The following is a 27,846-nucleotide window of genomic DNA, read 5'->3' on the forward strand; positions in this document are numbered from 1 at the left end:
ATGCTGGTCATTTGGGATTAGACCCCCATGAACATTCCCATGAAATCGGAACCGTTCTGAATGGTGATTGGTGCGCCGGCGCCGTTATCTATGAATATTGACGTGTACTGCCCTGCCTGTATAATGGAAGCAAAAAAAAAACGGGGAGGAGGGAGATATTAGAGGATGCAAGCTTGTATTGGTTTAATCGATAGGTTTGTTAATAAAAGGTTTTGTCGGGGCCTAATTTGGTGGGGAGGTCTGAAGGTGGATGCTCCCTTCCTGTCTCTACTTAAAAGCCTTTCGGGATCAGCTGTTGCTTCTCTTGTGCAAACTGGGAGAAGAATCCTTGCCAGGAGCAGGGAATATGGGAACCCCAATCCCCATTTAGGGTTCACGCACTGGTGAGTTCCTTTGAGCCGCATGGAAATGCCAATGCAGGATTGGCAGCGCTGGTGCCACCCCATCTGGGTGCCGCCCAGGGCAGTTGTCCCCCTCATCCCCCTAGATCTGGCTCTGGAAGGAAGAGGAGGAGGAGGAGGAGGAGGAGGAGGAGGAGGAGGAGAAGAAGAAGAAGAAGGTTGGTTTTTATATGCCGACTTTCTCTGCCACTTAAAGAAGACTCAAACCGGCTTACAATCTCCTTCCCTTCCCCACACTGGACACCCTGTGAGGTAGGTGGGGCTAAGAGGACCAGGATGCTTGAACCCTAGAGCTCCCAACCTCCAGGCAAGGCTTGGAGAGCTCCCGGAATTACTACTGATTTCCAGACTGCAGAGATCAGTTCCCGTGGGGAAATGGCTTCTTCGGAAGGTGGACTCTATGGCATTATAGCCCGCTGAGGTCCCTCCCCTCCCCAAACTCCCCCCACCAAATCTCCAACAACTTCCCGACCCAGAGTTGGCAAACCCCTATTTTGACCCAAGACTGGCTGACGACAAGGTAAGCCCCCCTCTCCACTGATATATTATAGAGTGATGGTAGCAAGGGGGACCCACAGGGGCCCGTGGTTTTCGTCTGAACCCGGAGTTATGCTTGCCACGGTAGAGGGATCCCATGCCAAGAAGGAACAGAGTAATGCAGGGAATCAGAAAAAAGAAGCAGCAACAGCTGGTCTTTCTTTCTAACAATGGGCCGGAGCTTTGGTACGTTATTCTAAGATATTTCTGGCTTGCAGTAGGGTGGTCAACCTCCTGGTACTAGCTGGAGACCTCCTGGTATTACTACTGATCTCCAGCCCATAGAGATCAGTTCACCTGGAGAAAATGGCCACTTTGGCGATTAGACTCTATGGCATTGAAGCCCCTCCCCTCCCCAAACCCCACCCTTCTCAGGCTCCACCCCAAAAACTTCCCGCCGGTAGCAAAGAAGGACCTGGCAACCCTACTCTCCAGCCCCTGCCCAAGTTCTTACATCAGGCAGAATCTACACTTCAGTTCCAACGCCTTTACCTGTAGCTGCAGCAATCCGTGGACGTAAACAGTGAAGATTTTGCTATTACTTTCCAGGCCGGCGATCACTTCCAAAGACCTACGGGGACACAAAAGAGAGAGGAGCCACCGGAAACGTTAGCTTGTGGAACTCACTGCCATGAGCTGCTTGCTTAGGTGATTTCAAAAGAGGACTAGGCAAATTCATGGAGAAGGTCCATCAATGGCTACTTAGCTAAATGGAACCTCCATATTCAGAGGCAACGCACCTCTGAATAGCAGCAGCTGGGAGCAAACAACCAGGGAAGACAATCTATATATCTAATTCTGAAGTGTGCCCCCTGCCTGTGGATACTTAAATCTGCAGATAAGGGGCACATAGTACCTCCAGGTACTAGCTGGAGATCTCCTGCTATTACAACTGATCTCCAGCCAATAGTTCACCAGGAGAAAATGGCTGCTTTGGCAATTGGACTCTATGGCGTTGAAGTTCCTCCCCTCCCCAAACCTCCTCCCCAGGCTCCGCCCCCCAAAATCTCCCGCTGGTGCCGAAGAGGGACCTGGCAAACCTCGGGGTCGCCACCCCAACAGGATTTTTCTGCAGACTTAGGGGACATTCGAACATTTTTGAAAAAGTAGGATTGTCGTGAGGATCAAATGGAAGAGAAGAGGATTATGTAAGCCGCTTTGGGGGCACATTGGAGGGAAAGGCTGGGTATCTACGAAGTAAAATACCAACGAGCAGTTGGTATGGAACGACAGCCGAAAGCCGCATCCTGGCAGGTGCAGAGTGACGGTGCGCACCTGCATGCTTAAATCTCTCCTCCTCCTTCCTCCCCCACAATGTTGCGCATGAATGGCAAATTGTGCCCGCACACCATTACAGTGTCGCCCTTTGCCAGCGGATGGCTGGTTGGGACTTGCTCTCAAATCGGCAGAGCAACGGGCCTTATTCTAACCAAAGCCCAGTTTGCCGCTCCCAGCAGGTGCAGGCGAAGCCCAGAGAAAAGAGCCCGAGCCAACCTCTCCCCATCTGTGTCCTTCCCCAAATTAGGGTTGCCGACCTCCAGGTACTAGCTGGAGATCTCCCGCTATTACGACTGATCTCCAGCCGATAGAGATCAGTTCCCCCGGAGGAAATGGCTGCTTTGAAGGGTTGCCAACTTCTAGGTGCTAGCTGGAGATCTCCTGCTATTACGACTGATCTCCAGCCAATTGTGGTCAGTTCACCTGGAGAAAATGGCTACTTTGGCAATTGGACTCTCTGCCTCCCCTCCCCAAACCCCACCTTCTCAGGCTCCCCCCCCCCCAAAAAAAATCTCCTGCCGGTGGCGAAGAGGGACCTGGCAACCCTAAAGGAGTCCGAGCCAACTTCTCCCCATCCGTATCCCTCCCCAAATGTGACAGTTTTGTATGACTAATTTTGCAGGTGGGTTGCATGCAGCCGGTCACACTTTATATGTAGGGTTGCCAGCTCCGGGTTGGGAACTCTGTGGCGATTTGGGAATGGGGGTGGAGCCTGAGGAGGGCAGGTTTTGGGGAAGGGAGGGACTTTAGTGGGGTATAATGCCATAGAGTCCACCTTCCAAAGAGGCCATTTTCTCCAGGGGAACTGATCTCTGCCACCTGGATGACCACTGTGTGAACAGACTGCTGGACTTGATGGGCCATGGCCTGATCCAGCAGGGCTTTTCTTATGTTCTTGAGGAGGACGGGGCTATCCGTGGCTACTAGTCAAAATGGATACTAGTCATGATGCATACCTATTCTCTCCGGTATCAGTGGAGCATGCCTATTATCTTAGGTGCTGTGGAACACAGGCAGGATGGTGCTGCTGCAGTTGTCTTATTTGTGGGCTTCCTAGAAGCACCTGGTTGGCCACCATGAGAACAGACTGCTGGACTTGATGGGCCTGGGTCTGATCCAGCAGGGCTTTTCTTATGTTCTAACCTTTCTCTAGGGAAACTAAGGCCTTTGCCAAGCCAATGGGTTAGCAGGTCGCCTTCTGCCCTTAGCTCAGTTTTACAAATAAGAAGTTCAGCACTATTCCCGAGGCCTCTTGGCCAACGAAACCGACGGAAAAGGGCTGGCATTGGCTCTCCAGGGCCCTGTCTGTTGTTTCATTCGCCAATAAACTGTTTAAATTAGAACTTTAATGGCGAGAACAATTCCGTTGGAGCCATGAAGAAAGGGATAAAATGGCGGGGCGGCGTTCCCAAGCTCTGTATGCAACTTTAATGGCTTCCCTGGACTTTATGGGGCTGCCAGCAGAACCATCTGATTATTAATTTTTTTTATTTTTGGGAGGGAGTAATTTTGTTTTCGGTGCCATGGTTATTAATTGTGCAAGTGGGAGGGATGGAGTACAACCATCCCGGAAAGGGGAAAGATGGAAATTCTGACGCAGGAGAAACGCAGAGGCTATTTGGGTAAGGACCAGGTGAACGCCACTGCCCTCTGCTGGGGGAACTTTGGGGCCCCGGAGACTCTACGCCACAAGTACGGGGTAGGCCTGGGGAGGTACAAATGGTTGCCGGGGAGACAAAAGCTTCCAACCGGACTTACTTCCAACTAGGGATGGTTTTGAATTCCTCATACCTGTTGTTTCTACCTGAAAATCCCTTTTTGGTATATAGGGTTGCCAGCTCCGGGTTGGGAAATACCTGGAGATTTTGGGGGCGGAGCCTGAGGAGGGCGGGGTTTGGGGAGGGGAAGGACTTCAATGCCATAGAGTCCAATTGCCAAAGCGGCCATTTCCTCCAGGTGAACTGATCTCTATTGGCTGGAGATCAGTTGTAATAGCAGGAGATCTCCAGCTAGTACCTGGAGGTTGGCAACCCTATTTAGTGGGGAGGTCAGTTTTATCTGTCGTGCTACAGACAATGATTATGTGATTAGTGCCATTGGCGGGAGTATTACTCCTTATTTATTGAATGATTTTGGCTATTTAAAATGTATTTAAATTATATTTTAAGGTTTTATTGGTTTTATTGTTCTGGACTTGTAAGCCGCCCTGTGCCTGGCCTTTGGGCTGGGAAGGGCAGGCTAAAAGCGTAACTATTTGTTTTAAATAAATAAATCTTTATTTAAATAGATCATTTATTTAAATAGACTATTTATTAAATAGATTATTTATTTAATAAATATTTATTTGAATAGATTTATTTATTTAAATGTTTTAAATAGAAACTATTTATTTTAAAATGCAATTTAAACACTATTTATTTTAAATACAAGTAATTTAAATACAATTTAAATAGAATAAATATAATCCGGCCTTGGCCAGAACCAGACGATCTTGTCTCCTCTTCTGAACCATCCAAGCGATAGAAAAATGACAAGAAAAATCCCAGGCTGGCCCTGCCCTCCATTAGGGTTGCCGGGTGCCCACTGGTGGCAGGCAAACCCCCAGTAATGTGCCCCTCTGCCCGCCGCCCAGCTGAGGGCCGACGGGCAATCGTGCATGCGTGTGCCGCCTTGCAAGGAGCTTTAGACCACTCAAACTCTTAGTTGGAGTGGTAAAGGGTCGCTGTGGCCCTTTACCACTCAGACACTTAGTTTGAGTGGTCTAAGGCTCCTTGCGAGGCGGCACTTCCAGTTGTAAACGTCCGCATGCACACACACAGGATCAAAACGGAAACCTCCCGCCGAAGGTGAGTGGGGACCTGGCAACCCTACCTTCCACCTTCCACGGTATGAGCCAAAATACTATACCAGCAGCATCACACGGACTCACGTGTATCGGTGGCAGAGAGATTCGATGCAGATCAGTACCCGGACGTTGTCTCTGGCTCGTAGCTGCAGCTTGCTTTTTAGTTCACTGTGGTCTTCGAGGGAAAGGAAGAGCAGAAGTGGAATATTCAGTTGGTCATTTATTGATACGGCACATAGCCGGACATAAACAAAAAATGTTAAAACGTTAAAACCAGGAATTCCACGTATAAAATATACTGGAGACTACATAAAATCCTAAGGACACTACTTCAAATACTTGAAGGGCTGTCATATAGAGGAGGGTGCCGAGTTGTTTTCTGTTGCTCCAGAAGGTCGGACCAGAACCAACGGGTTGAAATTAAATCAAAAGAGTTTCTGTCTAAACATTAGGAAGAACTTTCTAACTGTTAGAGCGGTTCCTCGGTAGAACAGGCTTCCTCGGGAGGTGGTGAGCTCTCCTTCCCTGGAAGTTTTAAAGCAGAGGCTACATGGCCATCTGTCAGCAATGCTGATTCTGTGATCATGGGAGGGAGGGCATCTTGGCCATCTTCTGGGCATGGAGTAGGGGTCACTCGAGTGTGTGTGGGGGAGGTAGTTGTGAATGTCCTGCATTGTGCAGGGGGATGGCCTAGATGACCCTGGTGGTCCCTTCCAACTCTATGATTCTACTATATACATCAGTGGTTCCCAACCTTTTTTTGACCAGGGACCACTAGGACTTTTTTGTTCGGTGCAGGGACCCCAAGGTTCAAAATAAAAATTCCGAGAATTTGAAAATAATCTTTAATCATAACTGTTAGTTAAACATTAAACTTAGAATAAAATTTGAATATATATTTTTATAACAGAGAACTTTTAATTGAAAATATTAATGTATTATGGGTTTATAACTTTGTTTCGTGGACCTTAATTTAGTTCTCGCGGACCCCTGGGGGTCCACGGACCCCTGGTTGGGAACCAGTGATATACATAGATAATAGGGCAGGTCATCCCAACAACTTGCACCTAATTTTGGATGCGGCTGCACAAAATCTAGCAGCGTCAATGGAAACCCTTGGATTTTCATCTGAGAGCTCCTTGCCTTCTCCGACTCTTGAGTTAACGGAGAGCCTGTTAGTCCAAGGACGAATAAATTTGCCAGGAATCTCTTCATAGTAAGGGCAGCGGATGAGAATATGCTCCATGGTTTCTACGTCCCCTATACCCCACTGGCATCATCTCTCTGAGATGGGGATTTTTTCATATCTACCCTCTAGGTGCGCTGAAGGGAAGGCAGAGTACCTGGCTTGCGAGAAGGCCCTTCTATGACTATTTATTTCCAGAGCAAAAAGATATGAAACAGGGGCAACAACTAATCTGGATTTATACGAGGCAAAGAAGGTGGGCGTTCTTGCTAGATCAGAAGTGAAATAAAAGACTATCGGCGACACCTGAACACGGGCAACGATTTCCAAAGCCACGACATCCTGAATGTTTTCATTTCGATTTTAAAAGTCAAGGTCGTGGGACGCTTTTTGAAAAATTCTAACTTGCAGCTGTTGCCGATCAATTGAAGGCAACTCTGCTAAAGTTCCTAGTCTGCGTTTTGGGTTTGTATACTGTACTTGTCAGCCTGCACCCACATTTAGTTATCTGCAGATTGAAGAGAAGGAAAATTTTCCAAAACAGCCTGCCGCGGAAGGAGCTGCAAAGCATCTTTTTTTCTTGTTGCCTGGAAGAGACTTTTACTCACAGATGGTGCCAGGTTAAGTTATTGTTTTCAAGCCGAAGTTGTAAATTACCAGCTAAATTCAGTAACTGACATACTGGTTGCTGTCTTTATTTTTCCTCTAAAACATCAACAGCATCCATAATTAGGAATGCTTTAAAAAAAAACAACAGATTAGCACAATACCAGATTTAATCCTAAACAGAGTTACTCCAGCCTAAACCCACTGAAATCAATGGGCTTAGATTGGAGCATCTTTTCTTAGGATTGCTAAATGTTTGCAAGCCTGATCTCGGTAGCTAAGCGGGGTCGGCCCTGGTCAGTATTTGGATGGGAGACCTCCATGGAATACTAGAGTCATGACGCAGAGGCAGGCAATGGCAAACCACCTCTGAACGTCTCTTGCCTCGAAAAGTCAGCTTGAACTAGCAACTACCCCTTTTCATTATCAAGTTGTATGTATCCCAACTAGCAATTACCCCTTTTCATTATGCAAGTTGTACGTATCCCCCTTTCTTCATTTTTTTAGAAGATGCACCTGTGATTCTGTTTTTGAAAGAAGAGAAGGTTGCTAAGGAAAGATGGAGGCAACTACGTTTGCTTCTGACAAAGCGAGGAATTGTGGCTTGGCGTGATGGGAACGAGCATCTCAAATTCACCTGCTCCCTTCCCCTCACCCTCTACTTAAGTGCTGCAGGCAAATTTTCTGATTTGAGGGCGGGGGGCATAGCTGGCCATTCCATACAAACTGGCCAAAGATGCTCTGCGAACGGGAACAAAACCAAGCTAGTAGACCCTGCTTGTCATTCCCTTTCACGTACCAAATTCATTCCAACCGCAACAGGAACTGAACTCGTGAGTCTAAGGTCCTTCCATTCCACTGACCAGGCCCAAGGAAGGGTGTTCACTAGCGTTGCCAGCTCCGGGTTGGGAAATACCAGGAGATTTTTGGGGTGGAGCCTAAGGAGGGCAGAGTTTGGGGAGGGGAGCGACTTCAATGTCATGGAGTCCCCTTGCCAAAGCGGCCATTTTCTCCAGGGGAACTGATCTCTGTCGGCGGGAGATAAGTTGTAATAGCAGACCTCCAGCTAATATCTGGAGGCTATACAAATAGGTGTACTGATATGAAATTGTGCAACCCTAAGTTGTTAAGACAAGTTAAAAGGTAAAATTAATATATGCTTGGAGAAAGAAACTTTGAAAGAAAGAAATATATTTAAAAGGAGAAGTTGTGGTAGTGTACTGAGATTATTTCCTTAGGGTTGCACAATATCTGGAGGCTGGCAACCCTACTGTTCACCCCATCTAGCTGAAGTAGTTGACACCACTCACCAATGTGGACGTTGGCTGAAAACTGATAAATGCCAGACAGCAGAGCCGTGAACCGCCCGGTCGCTAAGTTTAACCCGGATCCTCGGAGGAAAGCTCCTTTGGTCAAAGGCTAGGGAGAAAAGGGACATTCTGTTAACCAAGGTGGGACTCCAAATGGGTCACACTGAGCAGCCTCTGATGGAGTTGGCCCATTGGTCCCTCTAGTCCCCATCTAAATCCCAGGTTCAAACCCTGGCATCTCCACAAAATTGTATTTATGGACTTACTTCTTTTCTACCCCACTGTTCTCTGCAGCGGGAACCGGCTTACACCCTCCTCCTTTCCTCCAGTTTATCCTGACAACAACCCTGTGTGGTAGGGTTAGGTTGAGAATGTGTGACTGGCCCAAGGTCACCCAGCAAGCTTCCAGGTAGGGTTGCCAGGTCCCTCTTTGCCACTGGCGGGAGGTTTTTGGGTTGGAGCCTGAGGAGGGCGGGGTTTGAGAAGGGGAGGGACTTCATTGCCATAGAGTCCAATGGCCAAAGCTGCCATTTTCTCCAGGTGAACTGCTCTCTATCGGCTGGAAATCAGTCGTAATAGCAGGAGAACTACAGCTAGTACCTGGAGGTTGGCAACCCTACTTCCAGGGCAGAGAGGGGATTCGAACCTGAGTTGCCCAGATCCTAGTTCGACACTATAACCGCTACACTGCGCTGCAGAACTGGAAGGATTTCAGGTGTTGGGAATGATCTTTTTCTGCTGATCAAAGCAGAGAAGGCTGAGCTTGGTGGATCAATGACCTGACTTTGTAGACCCTGACTCTCCTTTTTCATGCTGGAGTCCTTTGTAGCAAAACCATCAAGCACCATATATGATGGAAGCCACAAGAATTCTGATAACATTAATGAAATATTAAAGGCTGCAGGGTAGCCAACTTCCAGGTGGATCCTGAAAATCTCCCAGAATTACAACTGCTCTCCAGATGATGATGGAGGAGGAAGAAGAGGAGGAGGAGGAGGAGGAGGAGGAGGAGGAGGAGGAAGAAGAAGAAGAAGAAGAAGAAGAAGAAGAAGAAGAAGAAGAAGAAGAAGAAGAAGAAGAAGAAGAAGAAGAAGAAGAAGACTTGGCTTTTACATGCCAACTTTCTTTACCACTTAAGGGAGAATTAAACTGGTTTACAATCACCTTCCCTTCCCCTCCCCACAACAGACACCCTGTGAGGTAGGTGGGGCTGAGAGAGCTCTAAGAAAGCTGTGATTAGCCCAAGGTCACCCAGCTGGCTTCATGTGGACGAGTGGGGAAACGGAAACGGTTCACCAGATTAGCCTCCGCTGCTCATGTGGAAGAGTGGGGAATCAAACCCGGTTCTCCAGATTAGAGTCCATCGCTCCAAACCACCACTACACCATGCTGACAGAGAACATGGCCACTTTGGTGGGTGGACTCTATGGCATTATACCTTGCTGAGGTCCCTCCCCTTCCCAAACCCCACCCTCCCCAGGCTCCACCCCCAAATCTCCCGAAATGTCTCAACCCCGGAGTTGGAACCTTACTAGGCTGGCCCTGGATTTCCTCCTTAGCGTTTTCAGAAGACCACGAACATTTCTCACGGAAGGGTTTTGCAAATAGCTGATCCCTTCTGTGGTATTTCCCCCCTCCTCCGTCTTAATTTTAGAAGGAAAGCGAGCAGGCCCAAAGCCCCTGGTTTAGCAACACCCATATGAGGGAGACGTCTCCCGTCACAAAGCTTGTGGGAGATTAGCGGAATAAAGCTAAAATAAACTCAGGGCGGCGTGTTTCTTATTGGCTTTGGCGCTCCTGGAGTCGGTTTGGCTGGCGTTCGGGAGAAAGAGAAAAATCGCTTCGGCGTTCCAAGAACCGGACCAAGGATGTTCTAGCGCTGCCGCATCAGAATTGGGGGGGCTTTTTCCAATGCTCAGATGGGGATGGTTTGAGGAGGCAAAGGTGTACCGAGCTCCTGATGCGGGGTGGGGAAGAATTTAGGGGAGGGGCCGTGGCTCAGTGGTAGAGCATCAGCTTGGCATGCAGATGGTCCCAGGTTCAATCCCTGGCATCTCCAGTTAAAGGGACTAGGCAAACAAGTAATGTGAAAGACCTCAGCCTGAGACCCTGGAGAGCCATAGGGAGGGGCTGTGGCTCAGTGGTAGAGCCTCTGCTTGGCATGCAGAAGGTCCCAGGTTCAATCCCCGACATCTCCAGTTCAAGGGACTAGGCAAGCAGGTGATGTGAATAGACCTCAGCCGGAGACCCTGGAGAGCCATAGGGAGGGGCCGTGGCTCAGTGGTAGAGCATCTGCTTGGCATGCAGATGGTCCCAGGTTCAATCCCTGGCTTCTCCGGTTAAAGGGACTGGGCAAGTAGGTGATGTGAAAGACCACTGCCTGAGGCCCTGGAGAGCCATGGAGAGGGACTGTGGCTCAGTGGTAGAGCATCTGCTTGGCATGCAGATGGTCCCAGGTTCAATCCCCGGCTTCTCTGGTTAAAGGGACCAGGCAAGTAGGTGATGTGAAAGACCGCTGCCTGAGACCCTGGAGAGCCGCTGCCAGTCTGAGTAGACAAGACTGACTTTGATGGACTGAGGGTCTGATTCAGTACAAGGCAACTTCATGTGTTCAGGAAATCAGTCCCCCACCCATCTTCTGAATTTTCTGTAGAGAGAAAAGATACAGCCGTATTCATTTCTTTAAGGTTTACTTGCTGGTTTTCTCTCAGGGCTAAGGCTGCCAACTCCAGATTGGGAAATTCCTGGAGATTTGGGGGTGGAGCCTGCGGAGGGTGGAGCTTGGGGAGGGGAGGGAGCCAAGCGGGGTATAATGCCATAAAGCCCACTCTCCAAAGCAGCCTTTTTTTCCTAGGCGAACTGATCTCTGGAACTCAGTTCTAACCAGGTTCGATTCCCTATTACTCCACATGAAGCCTGCTGGGAGACCTTCGGCTGGTCAGATTCTTTCCGAACTCTCTCAGCCCCACCTACCTCACAATGTGTCGGTTGTGGGGAGGGAAGGTGGTTGTAAGCCGCTTTGAGACTCCTTAAAGGTAGAGAAAAATAGGAGTATAAAAACCAACTCTTCTTGTTCAGGAATTTTCCAGTCTGCAGTTGGCAACCCCAGTTGAGGCAAGCAGTAAAGCAGCTCGGCCATTGATTTCTCGATGCCCCTGGTGTATCGTCGTCTCTCCTCCCCCCTCCCAATTTACTCCCCGTATCAGGGGAAGCTGCCAGGCCCATTTGGCAGCCCCGCTTTGCCCAATTCATTAAAAGCAATTAAACTAAACGGAGGCGGTGGCTTAATTCCCTCGAAACCGCCGAGCCGAAATGGAAAGGCAGTTTTCCGGCACCAGAAAATTACCACTTGATAAAACATTCCTGTTTCTTCACGTCTCCTTCTGTGGCTTTATCCGCATCTCTCCTCTCCCACACACGCAGAAAGAAAGAGACAACGGGGAATCTCCAGGAAACTGGCACGGGGCGTGGCGCGCCGGGAGGTTAACCCCCCTCACCAGTTAGCTCTCTGCAGGATACCTTCTGCGATGCTAAGCCTGAGAGATTGCAAAGTGGTTTTAATTGCAAATGCGCACGGAGCGAGGGAGAGGGGACCTGGCAATATTTACGGCTGTTCTCGGCTCATTTTGACAAGGGGCCTCCTCCAGATTGAGCCAACTACCAAAGTGTAGTTCTGCTGAGGCCAGTTCTCGTGTTCTCCCCTTCCCCCAAGGTACTGGTGTAAATACTGAATACTGGACCTTCTAACTACTGGGAGCCTGCGTGGTGTTGTGGTTAAGAGAGGTGGTTTGGAGCGGTGGACTCGGATCCGGAGAACCGGGTTCGATTCCCCACTCCTCCACATGAGTGGCATCCGCTAATCTGGTGAACCGGGTTGGTTTCTCCACTCCTACACGTGAAGCCAACTGGGTGACCTTGGGCTAGTCACACTCTCTCAGCCCCACCTACCTCACAGGGTGTCTGTTGTGGGGAGGGGAAGGGAAGGCGATTGTAAGCCGGTTTGATTCTTCCTTAAGTGGTAGAGAAAGTTGGCATGTAAAAGCCAAGTCTTCTTCTTCTTCTTCCAGCTGGCTTCATGTGCAGGAGAGAGCCCAGTTCACCGAATTAGCCTCTGCCGCTCATGTGGAGGAGTAGGGAATCAAACCCGGTTCTCCAGATCAGAGTCCACCACTCCAAACCACAGCTCTTAACCATTACACCACACTGGCTTCCCCCCACCTTCCTCAGGCTCCGCCCCAAAAGCCTCCTGCCGGTGGCAAAGAGGGACCCTGGCAACCCTACCCATCAGCTTTGCCGCCACCACATAAATCTGGAGAAAAATCACGTCGGAAGGAGCATGGCTTGCTAGCATCGAGCGCAAAGGAGAAAAAAACCAAAGCTCAGTTTTTTTTTGTCTGCCCCCACCCCGCAAAGAACCATCTTCTGCAGGGAGCAGCAAGATGCACTCATGACAGAGGAGATAATCCAGGAAAACGTCAAGCCCGTCCGGTCCTGCACGAAGCGGTATGCGCGGACGCACCCAAAGAGGAGGGTGTTGAAACACCACGGTGACAGGGGGCCTGTTTTTCCTTTCGTCACCCTTGGGTTGTCCTCCCTCGGCAGGCTGCCGGCGCCCACAGCTGCGCCCCAGACACTTCCCCGCGTTGCCGCAGCTCCAGCGACCAGACAAGCCCCACAAAGTTGGCACAAATGTGCCCGTTGGCATGGGAAGGCACCAGGAATCCGACAAGCCTAATTAAAAAGGAACTGACTCCTGCGCGAAAGCCCCGTCCCGTCCACTGATGGCTATTAAGATGTCTCGGAGTCTCCTTTGCCGGGCCAATTAGAGTGGCACCAGGATTATCTCTCTCGGTGGGGACCCTGCCCTGGCCTACACCGCAAAGAGCCATCAAGCGGGGCGTGCCTACCCGCATGCCCACACCTTGCGCAAGGCGTTGTGGGAAGCCCGAGGCTTCCAGACGCCGCTCGGCCAAAAGGTTTCAGAGGCAGGCTTTAAAAAAAAAAAAGCAAACATTTGTATTTACTGAAATGGTTAGAATGTCAGACTAGGAGAGGGTTGCCAGTTCTCCGGCTAGCCTACATCACAGGGTGGTTGTGAGGATAAAACCGAGGAGAGGAGAATGATCTAAACCACTTTTGGCCAAAAGGTTTCAGAGGCAGGCTTTAAAAAAAGAAGAAGCAAACATTTGTATTTACTGAAATGGTTAGAATGTCAGACTCGGAGAGGGTTGCCAGCTCTCCGGCTAGCCTACATCACAGGGTGGTTGTGAGGATAAAACCGAGGAGAGGAGAATGATCTAAACCACTTTCGGTCCCCATTGCAGAGAAAGGCAGGATATAAATAAAGTAAAAAATATATATATCCAGGTATATCCCAACTCGGAGCTGGCAACCCTACGTAGTAGCGATGCCAACCTCCAGGTGCTGCCTGGAGATCTCCCACTATTACAACTGATCCCCAGACAACAGCGATCAGTTCCCCTGGAGAAAATGGGGCTTCTGTTTTCGCCAGGAGCCTCTCTCAGGATCAAGTAGGAGGCTTGCGAGAACCTTTCGCTCCGCCCCTTCTCCTTTCCCTTCTCTCTTCCTTCTTCCATTTTTAAAATAGGAAAATATCTGGTTCTGTGACTTTTAAAATAAAAGCAGTGGCAACTGCTTCCTGCAGAGGAAGGAGAAGAATTGTCTCCAAGCTTCAGCCATGGGACTCGCTCAAGAGATTCTCACCGGTGGAGTTTTCGAGATGACTACTGCCCTCACCACACTTAAGGGATCATGAAAATCCCCCTTAGTCACGATGACAGAGCATCGCAAAGACTTTTAAAAGGCCGGGATCAAGGGGTAATTAAGGAAGCTATTATTTACGTGAGAAAGATGTTAATTATTAGTGTGCCGAAGCTCCCAATCTTTTTAAAAATATCCCTTAATTGTCTTCTACGTTTCTGAACGCTAACAATTCAGAGACACGGAAGAACACAGCCTTGGTGAGACTCTTCCAGAAGGTTCGGCAGGTGATGGGGAAACCACCAGTTTTCCACACCTTTCCTCCACGGAGTTCAGAGTGGCCTGCGTGCTCCTCCCTGCCTCTGTTGTGTCATCAGGAGACCCCTGTGAAGCAGGACAGGATGACTGGCCCAAGAATACCCAGGGAGGTTCATGACTCGGTAGTAATTTGAGTCTGGGGACTCCCCGAATTAGGGTTGCCAACCTCCAGGTAGTAGCTGGAGATCTCCCGCTATTACAACTGATCTCCAGCCGATAGAGAGCGGTTCAACCTGGGGAAAATGGGGACTCTATGGCATTGAAGACCCTCCCCTCCTCAAACCCCACCCTCCTCAGGCTCTGCCCCCAAAACCTCCCACTGGTGGTGAAGAGGGACCTGGCAACCCGATAAGTCCCTTCCCAGTCATATACATCACTCCAAGCTCACATTCCTTAATATTTCCTCACCATCTGAAAGTTCTGGAGTTCCATCAAGGTTTTCTTGTCCACGATGATCTGCCCCTTGAGCTTACAGTGGAAAGCCTCCTCCACTCGCTTGTAGGGGGACAGTTCCTCCAGGGACAGCAGAAGAGGGGGTGCCTCACTGGGAGGGGCTGGCAAAGCTGGCGACGCCCGCCGTTCAGTAGCTTCTGCAAGAAAAGAAATCAGGGGGGGTCATGTTGTGCTCCGCATTGGCCCTTACACTCTAGGGATCTCCTCTGCTCTCTATGGTCAAGGCCATAGAGACTAGGAAAGTCAGCCTAGAGCGTCGCCCAGAAGTGACATTGCGTCCTCCTCAAACTTTGCCCTCCCTAGGCTCCACTTTTGCTGAGGCTGTGTTGGGAACCCTTACTGGGAAGCCTCACAAGGAATGCATGAAGGCAACAGCTGGATTCACCCCTGGATTCACCCCAATGGGGAGGGCTAGGAAAAATCTGGGGTGACCGTTGTGAACCTTTAAGGATGCAGCTGCTGAAATTCCAAATTGTTTTTTGCTGCACAAGTAGACCAGTTCCATTCAGAAGCTTTCCCATATAAAACCTGTTGCTGGATGGGTTGCCAACCTCCAGGTACTAGCTGGAGATCTCCCAGGATTACAACTGATCTCCAGCCGATAGAGATCAGTTCCCCTGGAGAAAATGGCTGCTTTGGAAGGTAGACTCTATGGCATTGTACCCCTTTGAAGTCCCTCCCCTGCCCAAACCTTGCTCTCCTCAGGCTCCACCCCCCAAAATCTCCAGGTATTTCCCAACCCAGAGCTGGCAACCCTAATTGCTGGCCAATCAGCAGGGTCACATGCCTCTGACTTCCTCTTCACACACCAGAAGTATTTGATGGATCGTACCTTTCAACATCTCCTTGAATTCTTGCAGCAAGACTTCCTGGGTGACTTCAGCACCAGGAGGACCAGGTGGCCCCGGGGGGCCTGGGGGACCAACAAGCCCACGCTAGGGGAAGGAAAAAGGATAAAGATAAAACAATCACATAGCTAGTAAGCTGGGTTTTCTCTGAACCTGGTCTAAGAAACAAGAAACATACATGGTTACTCTGCTGGACCCGTCTACTCTGACTGATAGAGTTGCCAACTTTCAAGTGGTAGCCGGAGATCTTCTGGGATTACAACTGATCTCCAGGCGACAGAGAACAGTTCCCCCAGAGAAAATGGCTGCTGTGGAAGGTGGAATCCGTGGTATTATAGCCCATTGAAGCCCCTCCCCAAACCATACCCTCCTCAGGCCCCACCCCCCAAATCTCTAGGTATTTCCCAACCCAGAGCTGGCAACCCTAGGTGTGGAGCATGTGAAGCTGCCTTATATAGAGTCCAATCGACTTGCCCAATATGATATATTCTGTACGGCAGTGGATCTCTCAGCACTGTTATCTCAGATCCTTTAGCTGGGGATGCCATTAACGTGACCCTTCTTTAAACCTTGAACTATGAAACTCGGTGGGTATGTCACACCCACTATTCAAGCAATCATGTCTAACACTTATGTTTTGTTTCAGATTTCTAAAATCCTAATAGTATTACATTGCTTACTAGTTGTCTCAGCCTATCCACTGTATTGACTTTTACTGTGTAATCCGCTTGGAGACTCAGAGAGAAAGGCAGACTATAAATCACCTAAATATATAATAAACAGGATCAGAGAAAGTCAAGGGGTACAAATCAGAGCCACCAGCTGGGTAAAAAGCTAACGCTACTTTTGCTCCTGGGGAGCCAAGCCATTGATGGTATTGCCTGCAGCAAATTACACTGCCCCCACATAATTAATTTGCATGGCCCCATTCTGGGCTCAGTTTTTTTGATCACACTGGGGCAGGAGGCCTCAACCTTTTTGAGCCTTTAGTCACTTTTGGGATTTTGAGACAGGGTGGCTACAGGAGGTGGAGCCAAATACACATACACACAAGAGAGGATGAGGAATAGGGACAATAATCCTATACACTTGGAGAGAGAAGAAGCCAAAAGGGAGATAACAGAGAGAAACAGAGAGAGGCGGGGAGGACGGGACAACGTTGATGACCAATGGGTGAAAGGGAAGAAGAAACACACAGAGAAGAAGACCAAAGGGAGAAAGGGGGTATAATAGAGAGAAGACCAATGGGGGAAAATACACACACACGAACACAGAAGAAGAAAACCAAGGTGGAAAGCCTCTCTATTTGTATAAAGACAGCCAATCACTTGTCCTGCCTTCCCCAAGGCCGTCTCCTACCTTCCTGCAGCACATGGCAGGAACCCAGGGAAGTGCCTGTAGGCAACACGTTTGGGAACTCTGTGCTAGGGTGTAACATAATGTTGGGATGGAGGATGAAACGTTGGGAGGCTGTGAAGGAATGCTGAGGGGATGAGAAGGAATGATGAGGGGATGAGAAGGAATGTTGAGGGGATGAGAAGGAATGATGAGGGGATGAGAAGGAATGTTGAGGGGATGAGAAGGAATGATGAGGGGATGAGAAGGAATGTTGAGGGGATGAGAAGGAATGTTGAGGGGATGAGAAGGAATGATGAGGGGATGAGAAGGAATGTTGAGGGGATGAGAAGGAATGATGAGGGGATGAGAAGGAATGATGAGGGGATGAGAAGGAATGTTAGCAAAGGGGGATGGAATGTTGGGAGAGGAGACAGAGTTTTAGGATAAAGAAGCAGAATGTAAAAAAAGGGGAACTTAATGGGTGCAGAGGTTAGCAGGGGTAATGGAAGAGCAGGATGGAATGTCAAGGGAGGGGGACAGAATGTTGGGGACTGGCTGTTTTAACACTGGCAATAGCTACACCTCCAGGAACAACCTACTAATTTCTTATCTTTCCCTCTGCATCTCTTTTTGTTGTTGCCATCATCAGGACGATGTACAAATGAAATCCACGTGCGACGCGGGTCAGTAATGCGAGGGTCTGGGGACTCAAGCATCTAAGGAGAGAAGAAGAAGCATTTGAGGGCAACGTGACTTTCACCCATTCCATAGCAACTTAAAAATAGTTCCAACATTCAATATTTCTTGTTGCCTGATGAATCAGAAAAGAAGAAGGTAAATTCTGGATCTTTAATAAGAGGCGATGGATTTTAGATTTCTATTTTTTTTTTTTTACCCAGATTGTTTTCAGATTTTGCATGTGGGAATTCTCTGCTCGATTCAGAAGCTCAGATGTCAGATTACAAGAAATTTGGCATGTGAACATGCACCTAGTATTGTTGTTTTATTTTAAAAACCACACTTAAACTATCCCAGTTATTGTCATGATATGCACATTCTTCTTTCCAAATTTTAAAAATTTACAGGTAAGTTTCAAAAAGGAGCTCCATGGTGCAGAGTGGTAAGCTGCAGTTCTGCAGTCCAAAGCTTTGTTCACGACCTGAGTTCGATCCCAACGGAAGTTGGTTTCAGGTAGCCGGCTCAAGGGTGACTCAGCCTTCCATCCTTCCGAGGTCGGTAAAATGAGGACCCAGCTTGCTGGGGGTAAAGGGAAGATGACTGGGGAAGGCACTGGCAAACCACCCCGTAAACAGTCTGCCTAGGAAACGTTGGGATGTGACATCACCCCATGGGTCAGGAATGACCCGGTGCTTGCACAGGGGACCTTTACCTTTTTTTTAAAGTTTCAAAAACTGGACATGAAGCTGTGGGAGGGTGTTTTTTTGTTTTTTTTTTTTAAGAGAGCTTTCAGGTGAGTATTTGTGGGTACAACTATGGGAATTATCACATTTTGGCAATGAGTTTGTGAAACAAGATCATATGAAACTGAAGACAGATGTAGTATAGGAAGGGTGAAGGCAGATGTAACATAAGAGGACTCACAGCTGCTTACTTCCAGCTTCCAAAATGAACGTTCTGCCGCTTCAGGTGGGTTGCCCTATCCTGGACCTACTCACTGAGAGCCAGCGTGGTGTAGTGGTTAAGAGTGGTGGTTTGGAGCTGTGGACTGTAATCTGGAGAACCAAGATTGATTTCCCCACTCCTCCAACATGAGCGGCAGAGGCTAATCTGGTGAACCGGGTTGGTTTCCCCACTCCTCCACATGAATCCATCTGGTTGACCTTGGGCTAGTCACAGCTCTCTCCGAGCTCTCTCAGCCCCACCTACCTCACAGGGTGTCTGTTGTGGGGAGGAGAAGGTGATTGTAAGCCGGTATGATTCTCCCTTAAATGGTAGAGAAAGTCAGCATATAAAAACCAACTTTTCTTCTTCCTCCTCCTCTCACCAGGGAAAGTTAACAAAGCTGTGGGTATCATCTTTACTGGCCTCTCTATCTTTCCCCCTTTCCATATGCTAAACTGGTATGGATTTGGAGGGGTGGCTGCCTGTTATCTCAGCCAGCACAATGAGAACTGTACATCTTTGTTTTTGATCGCCAATTTTAACATTTTTATGCTATAGATTTTTATATTGATTGTTAGTGATATCACTATGAATTATTGTATGGTTTTAGATGTTGTTACCCACCCTGAGCCAGCTGAGGCCAGGATAGGGTTACCTCTTCACCAACGGTGGGAGGTTTTTTGGGGCGGAGCCTGAGGAGGGCGGGGTTTGGGGAGGGGAGGGACTTCAATGCCATAGAGTCCAATGGCCAAAGCGGCCATTCTCTCCAGGGAAACATCTCTATCGGCTGGAGATCAGTTGTAATAGCAGGAGATCTCCAGCTAGTACCTGGAAGTTGGCAACCCTAGACCAGGGAGGGTGGGTTAGAAATTTGAAAAATAAATAAATAAAAGCCCCCTCCCCAGCAAAATTTACAAAGCAATCCATTGAAATGGATGAGCTTAGACTGGAGTAACTCTCTTTAGGATTGCACTGTTAGTAGACCAAAGCACAGCAGATGTGACGGGGCTCCAAAGGAAGAAGGGAAACAGCTTCTTGCCATCTGAGGCACTCAGGTAAAAGAAAAGATTGCTTCTCCTTCTGCGGGGCATACGTGGACCTTACCTTTATTCACCCCACCTGCCGCGTTTTTGCATGCAGTAGTTCTGTACGTGCCTCCTGATGGCAAGGAACAATGAGTCGTGCCGAGATGCATTGGGCACCCTCCCCCGTGAATAGCTAACCCTGCTGCCTCAGGAATAGGAATGGAAAGATTCCCCCCCCCATTGCATTCTTCGTTCTTCAATTGTTCTGAATTTCTTTTTCCTTCCTGCATTCTATCCCTCCTTAACTCTAGTTTAACCAGGAATTGAAATTATTAAAATATTAAACAGAATATAATTGCAGAATTAAAACAGAATATAATTGCAGAATTAAAACAGAATATAATTGCAGAATTAAAACAGAATATAATTGCAGATTAGGAGTGTGTGTAGTTTGCCACAGATGTCAGATTCCCTCCTTTATGCTACTGATTAGCGTATGGACACTGATAAAACAGCATTGTGCAGTGTTTTACCGAAGTGACATATTGGTTAAATGCTGCACAAAAAAGAACCTTAATTTCATCATGCATGCAATCTTTTTAAAAAACTTTTTTTTGCATTGTACTTCTGCTTGCAACACAGAAGAGGTGAAAAGGCATGACAAGACTCAAGGCCCCTTCCCTAGGGTTGCCAACCTCCAGGTACTAGCTGGAGATTTCTTGCTATTACAACTTATCTCCAGCTGACAGAGATCGGTTCCCCTGGAGAAAATGGCAGCTTTGGCAATTGGACTCTATGGCATTGAAGTCCTTCCCCCAAACGCCTCCTCCTCAGGCTCCGCCCCAAAAACCTCCTGCCGGTGGCAAAGAGGGACCTGGCAACCCTATCCATCCTTCAAGTGGGGCCTGGAGATCTCCTGGAATTGATCTCCAGACTACAGAGATCAGTTCCCCAGGAGAAAATGGCTCCTTTGCAGGGTGGACTCTACGGCATTACACCCCGCAAAGGTTCCTCCCCTCCCTAAGCCCCACCCTCCCCAAGCTCCACCCCCAAATCACCAGGAATTACCCAGGGCTTTAAAAGTCAGGGGTTGTCCTTGGACTCCCCCACATGTACATATTATGTAGAAAAGCAATGTAGCATGCACATCTGTAAACCGCATTTTCTGTGGAAACAATGTGGGGGGCCAAGAGTCCAGATAAAATTACTTCAGGGTAGGGTTGCCAGGTCCCTCTCCGTCACCAGCAGGAGGTTTTGGGGGCAGATCCTGAGGAGGGCAGAGTTTGGGGAGGGACTTAGGATCGCCAACCTCCAGATAACAGCTGGAGATCTCCTGCTATTATAACTGATCTCCAGCCGATAGAGATCCATTCACCTGGAGAAAATGGCCGCTTTGGCCATTGGACTCTAGGGCGTTGAAGTCCCTCCCCTCTTCAAACCCCACCTTCCTCAGGCTACACCCCTAAAACCTCCCGCCAGTTGGGACCTGGCAACCCAAGAGGGACTTCAATGCCATAGAGTCCAATGGCCAAAGCGGCCATTTCCTCCAGGGGAACTGACCTCTATCTGCTGGAGATCAGTTGTAAGAGCAGGAGATCTCCAGCTAGTACCTGGAAGTTGGCAACCCTACTTCAGGGGTCCGGTCTGATGCATTTGGGGTATTGCCAGCTTAGCCAACTCCTCTTTGGCCCCAGGTGGGCGCTGGCAGAACAGCCGCTGTCTGCCTCTCGCGCCAAAGGAAGTGGATCTTGAGTCACTCCGCGTAGAGTGTTTGTGCATTCCCTGATAATTGAGTAATTAGTGTCAACGTTGCATCTGTCGAGAGCACACCCTCGCGTCTAGCAGACATCCCTGGAATGGGACCAGGAGGCAATTTTCCCCCAAGACCCCAGATTGCTAGGGCTGAAGCAAACGCTGGAGGGAGGGGGTAAAACAAATCCTCAAGAAACTGCCAGCGTGGTGTAGTGGTTCAGAGCGGTGGTTTGGAGCGGTGGAGTCTGATCTGGAGAACCGGGTTCGATTCCCCGCTCCTCCACATGAGCGGCGGAGGCTAATCTGGTGAGCTGGATTTGTTTCCCCGCTCCTCCACACGAAGCCAGCTGGGTGACCTTGGGCTAGTCGCAGCTCTCTCAGCCCCACCTACCTCACAGGGTGTCTGTTGTGGGATGGGGAAGGGAAGGTGATTGTAAGCCGGTTTGATTCTTCCTTAAGTGGTAGAGAAAGTTGCCATGTAAAAACCAATTCTTCTTCTTTGTCGTCTTCATCTTCTTCTTACTTCAATGCCATAGAGTCCAATTGCCAAAGCGGCCATTTTCTCCAGGTGAACTGATCTCTGTTGGCTGGAGTAGCGGACTCTAATCTGGTGAACCTCGTTGGTTTCTCCACTCCTACACATGAAGCCAGCTGGGTGATCTTGGGCTAGTCACACCCTCTCAGCCCCACCTACCGCACAAGGTGTCTGTTGTAGGGAGGGGAAGGGAAGCTTATTGTAAGATGGGTTGAGTCTCTCTTAAGTGGTAGAGAAAGTTGGCCTATAAAAACCAACTCCTCCTCCTTCAAATGGGCCTGCAAGAATTCAAACTTGTATGGTCCTTGTTTAGGGTCACGTTCTCATGAACATGCAATCTGACGGATTGATAAGGTTGCCAGGTCCCTCTTCACCAGACTGGCGTCCGCCTCTCATGTGGAGGAGTGGGGAATCAAACCTGGTTCTCCAGATCAGAGTCCACCGCTCCAAACCACTGCTCTTAACCACTGCACCATGCTGGAGGAGAAGTATAACCCACAGCAAGATTTTGGAATGAGAGGAGGAGGAGACAGGGGAAATCCAGTGATTGCTATTATGAAATTACTTGCGAGGAGAATTGAAGGTGGGAGGGTGTGATTAACCCCCCTCCCTGCACCCCCACTGGCTCTTCATGAACCACATGGGAGCATCCGGTAACTTTCCAGATGGGTTTGTGGGATCTGCCCTCACCTGGATGGCCCAGCCTAGCCCAAAGCCACCAGATGACACATGTGTATGAGGGTCAGTCCTGGTTTGTACTTGGATGGGAGACCAGCAGGGAAGTCCAAGGTGGCTGAGCAGAGGCAAGCACCGGCAAACCACCTCTGTTCGTCTCTTGCCTTGAAAACTGCATGGGGTCGCTGCTTTGCAGCGGGTCCCCATAGTATTATACCGTCTCCCCTCCTCAAACCCTGCCCTCCCCAGGCCCCACCTCCAAATCTCCAGAAATTTACCTGCCTGGAGCTGGCAACCTGGGGTGCAGCTAGGGTTGCCAGGTCCCTCTTCGCTACTGGCGGGAGGTTTTTGGTGCGGAGCCTGAGAAGGGAGGGGTTTGGGGAGGGGAGGGACTTCAATGCCATAGAGTCCGATTGCCAAAGCTGCTATTTCCTCCAGGCAAACTGATCTCTATCGGCCGGAGATCAGTTGTAATAGCAGGATATCGCCAGCCACCCCCTGGAGCTTGGCAACCCTACCAGCGACTGCCCGCCCGCACAGGGCTGGCGACCTCTCCGTCTGCTGCCAGTGTCTTCCTTCAGTTACAAATCCCTCTCGGAGAGGCAGCCAGGCCGCTCCCCGCCAGCCGGCGAGATTGACGGCTCCAATGAATGCTCTGCCCTTGTGGTATTATTATTTAATTACTACGGCATGCAAGAGCAATCCGAGGAATAAGCAGGGAAGCCTCTCTCTTGATCTTGGCAGGAGCCGGCAGCCACAAAGGGGCTCACGGCCAAGTCGGGTATGGCCCGCGACCCATGTCTGTACCACCAAGGCGAGCAAAGAGCCAAAGCACCTTTAGCATCTTCAGCTTGGGTACAGTGCTGTAGTGATGAGTGTCGGACTAGGATCTGGGAGGCCCAGGCTCGAATCTCCACTCTGGTGACCATGGGCCAAACTAGGGTTGCCAAACTCCAGGTAGCGGAAAACAAATCAGACACCTCTATACATTTATCATAAGATGAGAAATTCAGTATAGGTCCAGGTAGCAGCTGGAGATCACCTGCTATTGCAACTGATCTCCAGCCAATAGAGATCCGTCCACTTGGAGAAAATGGCCGCTTCGGCAATTGGACCCTATGGCATTGACGTCCCTCCCCTCCCCAAACCCCACCTTCCTCAGGCTCTGTCCCTAAAACCTCCCACCGGTGGCAAAGAGGGACCTGGTATCCCTGAGCCTGAACCATCCAGGCCAGAGACAGACATCCACCCGCTTCCATTCGTTTGTCCAGCCCTTATATGAATTGCCTCAATAGAGCAGATTATGTTGCATCGAACCCAGTGCCCAGCTTCTGAGATTGGCCAGCCACAGGCCACCAGGAACTGTCCAAACTGGGCCAGAAGGGGTACAGCGTAACCAAGCCTGCATTTAAAAGGACATGCCTCTCTTTACCGGAGAGCACAGACGCGGCACACACGGTAAACAGCTTGCAATGGTCTGCAGGCACCGACGATGGAAGAGTGTTCTTATTACATTCCCTTTGTCTTCTCACAGGGCTGTTGTTCGATGCTTATGTCACAGGAAATGTCATCGGGGTGCGAGACACAAGGGCAGGAGAGTTTTGGAGGAAGTCTTCTGCTGTTTTTGCTACTGCACATTGGAGAGGGGAGTTAATTCTTGGGCCCTGCGTCGTTTCTGAGATTTCAATATCCCCCCCCCCCACCCCACAACACCTCTCCAGGGAGAATTACTTGAGCCAGGGTGATGTAGTGGTTAAGAGCAGTGGTTTGGAGCAGCGGACTCTAATCTGGAGAACCGGGCAAGACTCTAATCTGGCAAACCAGGTTGGTTTCCTCACTCCTACACATGAAGCCTGTTGGGTGACCTTGGGCTAGTCACAGCTCTCTTAGAGCTCTCTCAGCCCCACCTACCTCACAGGGTGTCTGTTGTGGGGAGGAGGAGGGAAGGTGATTGTAAGCCGGTTTGATTCTTCCTTAAGTGGTAGTGAAAGTCAGCATATAAAAACCAACTCTTCTTATTATTATTATGTTTTAGCCCTGGGGCAAATTGGGCTGAGGGGGGAATTCAGACCGTGAAGATGGTATGTAGGGTTGCCAACCTTCAGGTGGTGGCTGGAGATCTCCTGGAATTAATTCCAGGCGAAGGCGATCAGTTCCCCTGGAGAAAATGGCTGCTTTGGAAGGCAGACTCTATGGCATTATACCCCACTTAAGTCCCTCCACTTCCCAAACCCCACCCTCCTCAGGCTCCCCCCCCCCCAAATCTCCAGGTATTTCCCAACCGTAGCTTGCGACCATAATGGTATAGGGGGACGGTTAATTCCCCCTCTCCCCCACTAAATCTTTAATCCAAATCCCCTTCCCAACGCTGTTGTTCCATCAATGGATTTCCCGTCATCCTGTCTAATTCGGCTCTTCAAGCCAAGAGTCCATGGCACCTTTCCTGGTCTATGAACTTCCCACGGGCCATGTGAAGCTCATCTGTTTGGGGAAAACTGAGGCCACAGGAGGCTGACTTTCCCAAGGACAGTTACTTACCCAAGTGATGGCTCTGCTGGGACTTGAACCCAGTATCCCTCATCACCCTCATCCTTTCTCTTCCCGCAGACCCCCAAACCTGACGATGCCCCAGCAGACAACGGCATCAGGAACATTCACTGTGTCGGAAAACACCACTCGACTAACTAACTGACAGCGAGGTGCAGTGGTTAACAGCGGTGGTTTGGCTCTGATGGGGAGAACCGGGTTTGATTCCCCACTCCTCCACATGAGCGGCGGAGGCGAATCTGGTGAACTGGATTTGTTTCCCCACTCCTGCACATGAAGCCAGCTGGGTGACCTTGGGCTAGTCACAGCTCTCTCAGCCTCACCTACCTCACAGGGTGTCTGTTGTGGGGAGGGGAAGGTGATTGTAAGCCGGTTTGAGTCTCCCTTAAGTGGTAGAGAAAGTCGGCATATACAAAAACAACTCTTCTTCTTCTTCTAATTGACAGACGCCCCCTAAACTGCGCAGGTAGAAAGAAACCATTGTCTTCTGCTGTTGTCGGTAGGGAGAAAAATCTCTTCCCCCCAGGGTAATTCGCTCCTATTGACTAATTAACCGCCATGAGGTAATTACCCACAATTAAGGCCCTCTCAGATGAAAAAGCAAATGACACTTCTAAACAGCTGCAAAACTTTAATGGGAACATGGCAAAGTGTCTTTAAGAGGCATTAAGGTTCGCATCTCTGTGCCCCACCCCTCGTTAATGTGGAATCCCGATCTGACTTCTCCCCCCTTCCACCTTCCTTCCCCCGTCTGCAGGCAAGCCCCAAACTGTTCGGCGCACCACAACCGACATCCCTTTGCATGCTCTTGCGTAGACTGCTGTGCACTGATCAATAACCATTTCTTCACAACGTCTTCAATAGTCAAGTTCTTCACACATAGGGCACTTTCACACATCCTGAATAATGCCCTTTCAATCCAACGATCGCTTGCAGGTGGATGTTGCCATTTCACACAGTAAAATTCAGCTGCAAAGTGCATTGAAAGTGGGTTGAAAGTGCATTATTTAGGATGTGTGAAAGCGCCCATGGTTAAATTGCGGAACTGCCTGCCCCAGGATGTGGTGATGGCTGCCAACTTGGAAGGCTTGAAGAGGAGAGTGGACATGTTCATGGAGGAGAGGGCTATTCATGGCTACTAGTCAAAATAGGTACTACTCATGTCAGGATGCATCCCTATTCTCTCCAGGATCAGAGGACCATGCCTGTTATCTTGGGTGCTGTGGAACACAGGCAGGATGCTGCTGCTGCCGCCGTCTTGTTTGTGTGCTTCCTAGAGGCACCTGGTTGGCAGCTGTGTGAACAGACTGCTGGGCTTGATGGACCTTGGTCTGATCCAGCATGGCCTTTCCTATGTTCTTATGTTTTAACAGAGGGTTATCAGGTCCCCCCTGGTCCCTGGCAGGGAATGGGGGGGGAGGGTTGCCAGATCCAGGCTGGGTAACTCTTAGAGATTTGGGGATGGAGCCTAGGGAGGACAAGGACCTCAATGTTGTTCCACCAGGCCTATGGTTGAGGACAGCTATGTATTAATACCTAGCTGGCCTTCCCCCCCACCCTCACGTTCTTTATTTTATAAGTGGCATCATCAATAACACCGGGGTTTCGGGTTGCCCGATTGCTGCAGCTACCTTATGATTTTAGCCATCGGTGCTTGCATTTTTCTGGTTTTATAAAAATTTCTGAATTTGTATATTTTATGGGGAATATATTATTATTTTAGAAGAAGGAGGAAGAAGAAGAGTTGGTTTTTATATGCCGACTTTCTCTCCCACTTAAGGAAGACTCAAACTGGCTTACAACCACCTTCCCTTCCCCTCCCCACAACAGACACCCTGTGAGATAAGTGGGGCTGAGACAGCGTGACTAGCCCAAGGTCACCCAGCTGGCTTCATGAGTGTAGTAGTGGGGAAACAAATCCAGTTCACCAGATTAGCCCTTGCCGCTCACGTGGAGGAGTGGGGAATCAAACCCGGTTCTCCAGATGAGACTCCACCACTCCAAACCACCACTCTTAACCACTACACCACACTGGCTCTCTACAACCCATACGCGTCCTCCCATAAGCCCATGGCCCAACGAATGTGTCTTAACGCACATGCAAGTCATTCCTGTCCTTCCTTAACATAAGAACATAAGAAAGGCCCTGCTGGATCAGAACAAGGTCCATCAAGTCCAGCAGTCTGTTCATACAGTGGCCAACCAGATGCCTCTAGGAAGCCCCCAAACAAGATGACTGCGGCAGCACCATCCTGCCTATGTTCCACAGCACCTAAGATAATAGGCACTCTCCTCTGATACTAGAGAGAATAGGTATGCAGCATGACTAGTATCCATTTTAACTAATAGCCATGAATACCCCTTTCCTCCATGAAAATGTCCACTCCCCTCTTCAAGCCTTCCAGGTTGGCAGCCATCACCACATCCTGGGGCAGGGAGTTCCACAATTTAATTCCTTAGTTTGCCCCATCTGTAAAACGGGAATCCAAAGAAGCTACCTTGTAAGTGAGTTAGTTGTACACATAGAGGACCAATGGAAGAGTTAACACTTGGCACCACTCAACCGGAGGGCGGCCAGTATACCTACAAACATTGAAGGATGCTCCTGAACATTTGTTTTGATGCCTACCTTGGAGTGCTCGTGCTGTTCTTCACTGTTGGAGAGCGTCGTGTTGAAGGGTTCTGTATACTGGTTAGGCTCCTTCACCTTCTTTCGCTCTTTCTTGGCTGCCGCAGCTCGGAAACGGGAAAGTTCCTGGCACAGCAAGGTGGCCAAAACGAACCAACTCCAGTATCTCATTTTTGCTTTGGTGGACATCTTCTCAATGGAAAGTCCAGAGAGCAAAGA

The 27,846-nt window shown here is 49.3% G+C and overlaps 1 protein-coding gene across 1 annotated transcript; it reads right to left on the reverse strand.

The window, feature by feature from the left end:
* Positions 1-27,846, reverse strand: C1QTNF12 (C1q and TNF related 12). The gene is made up of 8 exons (XM_056865374.1): positions 27,628-27,846; positions 17,441-17,557; positions 15,488-15,590; positions 14,611-14,792; positions 8,164-8,272; positions 5,146-5,236; positions 1,431-1,509; positions 1-116 (listed from the first exon to the last, which is right to left on the reverse strand). The coding sequence occupies exons 1-8, from the start codon at positions 27,814-27,816 to the stop codon at positions 18-20; spliced, it is 969 nt and encodes a 322-aa protein (XP_056721352.1). The 5' UTR covers positions 27,817-27,846; the 3' UTR covers positions 1-17.

Source organism: Euleptes europaea, chromosome 19 (assembly GCF_029931775.1).
Source record: "Euleptes europaea isolate rEulEur1 chromosome 19, rEulEur1.hap1, whole genome shotgun sequence".
Classification (NCBI taxonomy): Eukaryota; Metazoa; Chordata; class Lepidosauria; order Squamata; family Sphaerodactylidae; genus Euleptes; species Euleptes europaea.

Bases quoted from the DNA above. Each gene is read 5' to 3' on its own strand.
- C1QTNF12 (XM_056865374.1), bottom strand. From the start codon at position 27,816: ATGTCCACCAAAGCAAAAATGAGATACTGGAGTTGGTTCGTTTTGGCC. The intron at 14,793-15,487 runs GTACGATCCATC...CTTTTCTTGCAG, and splicing joins ATTCAAGGAGATGTTGAAAG to AAGCTACTGAACGGCGGGCG. The intron at 8,273-14,610 runs GTGAGGAAATAT...TTTTCTCCCTAG, and splicing joins AACTCCAGAACTTTCAGATG to CCTTTGACCAAAGGAGCTTT.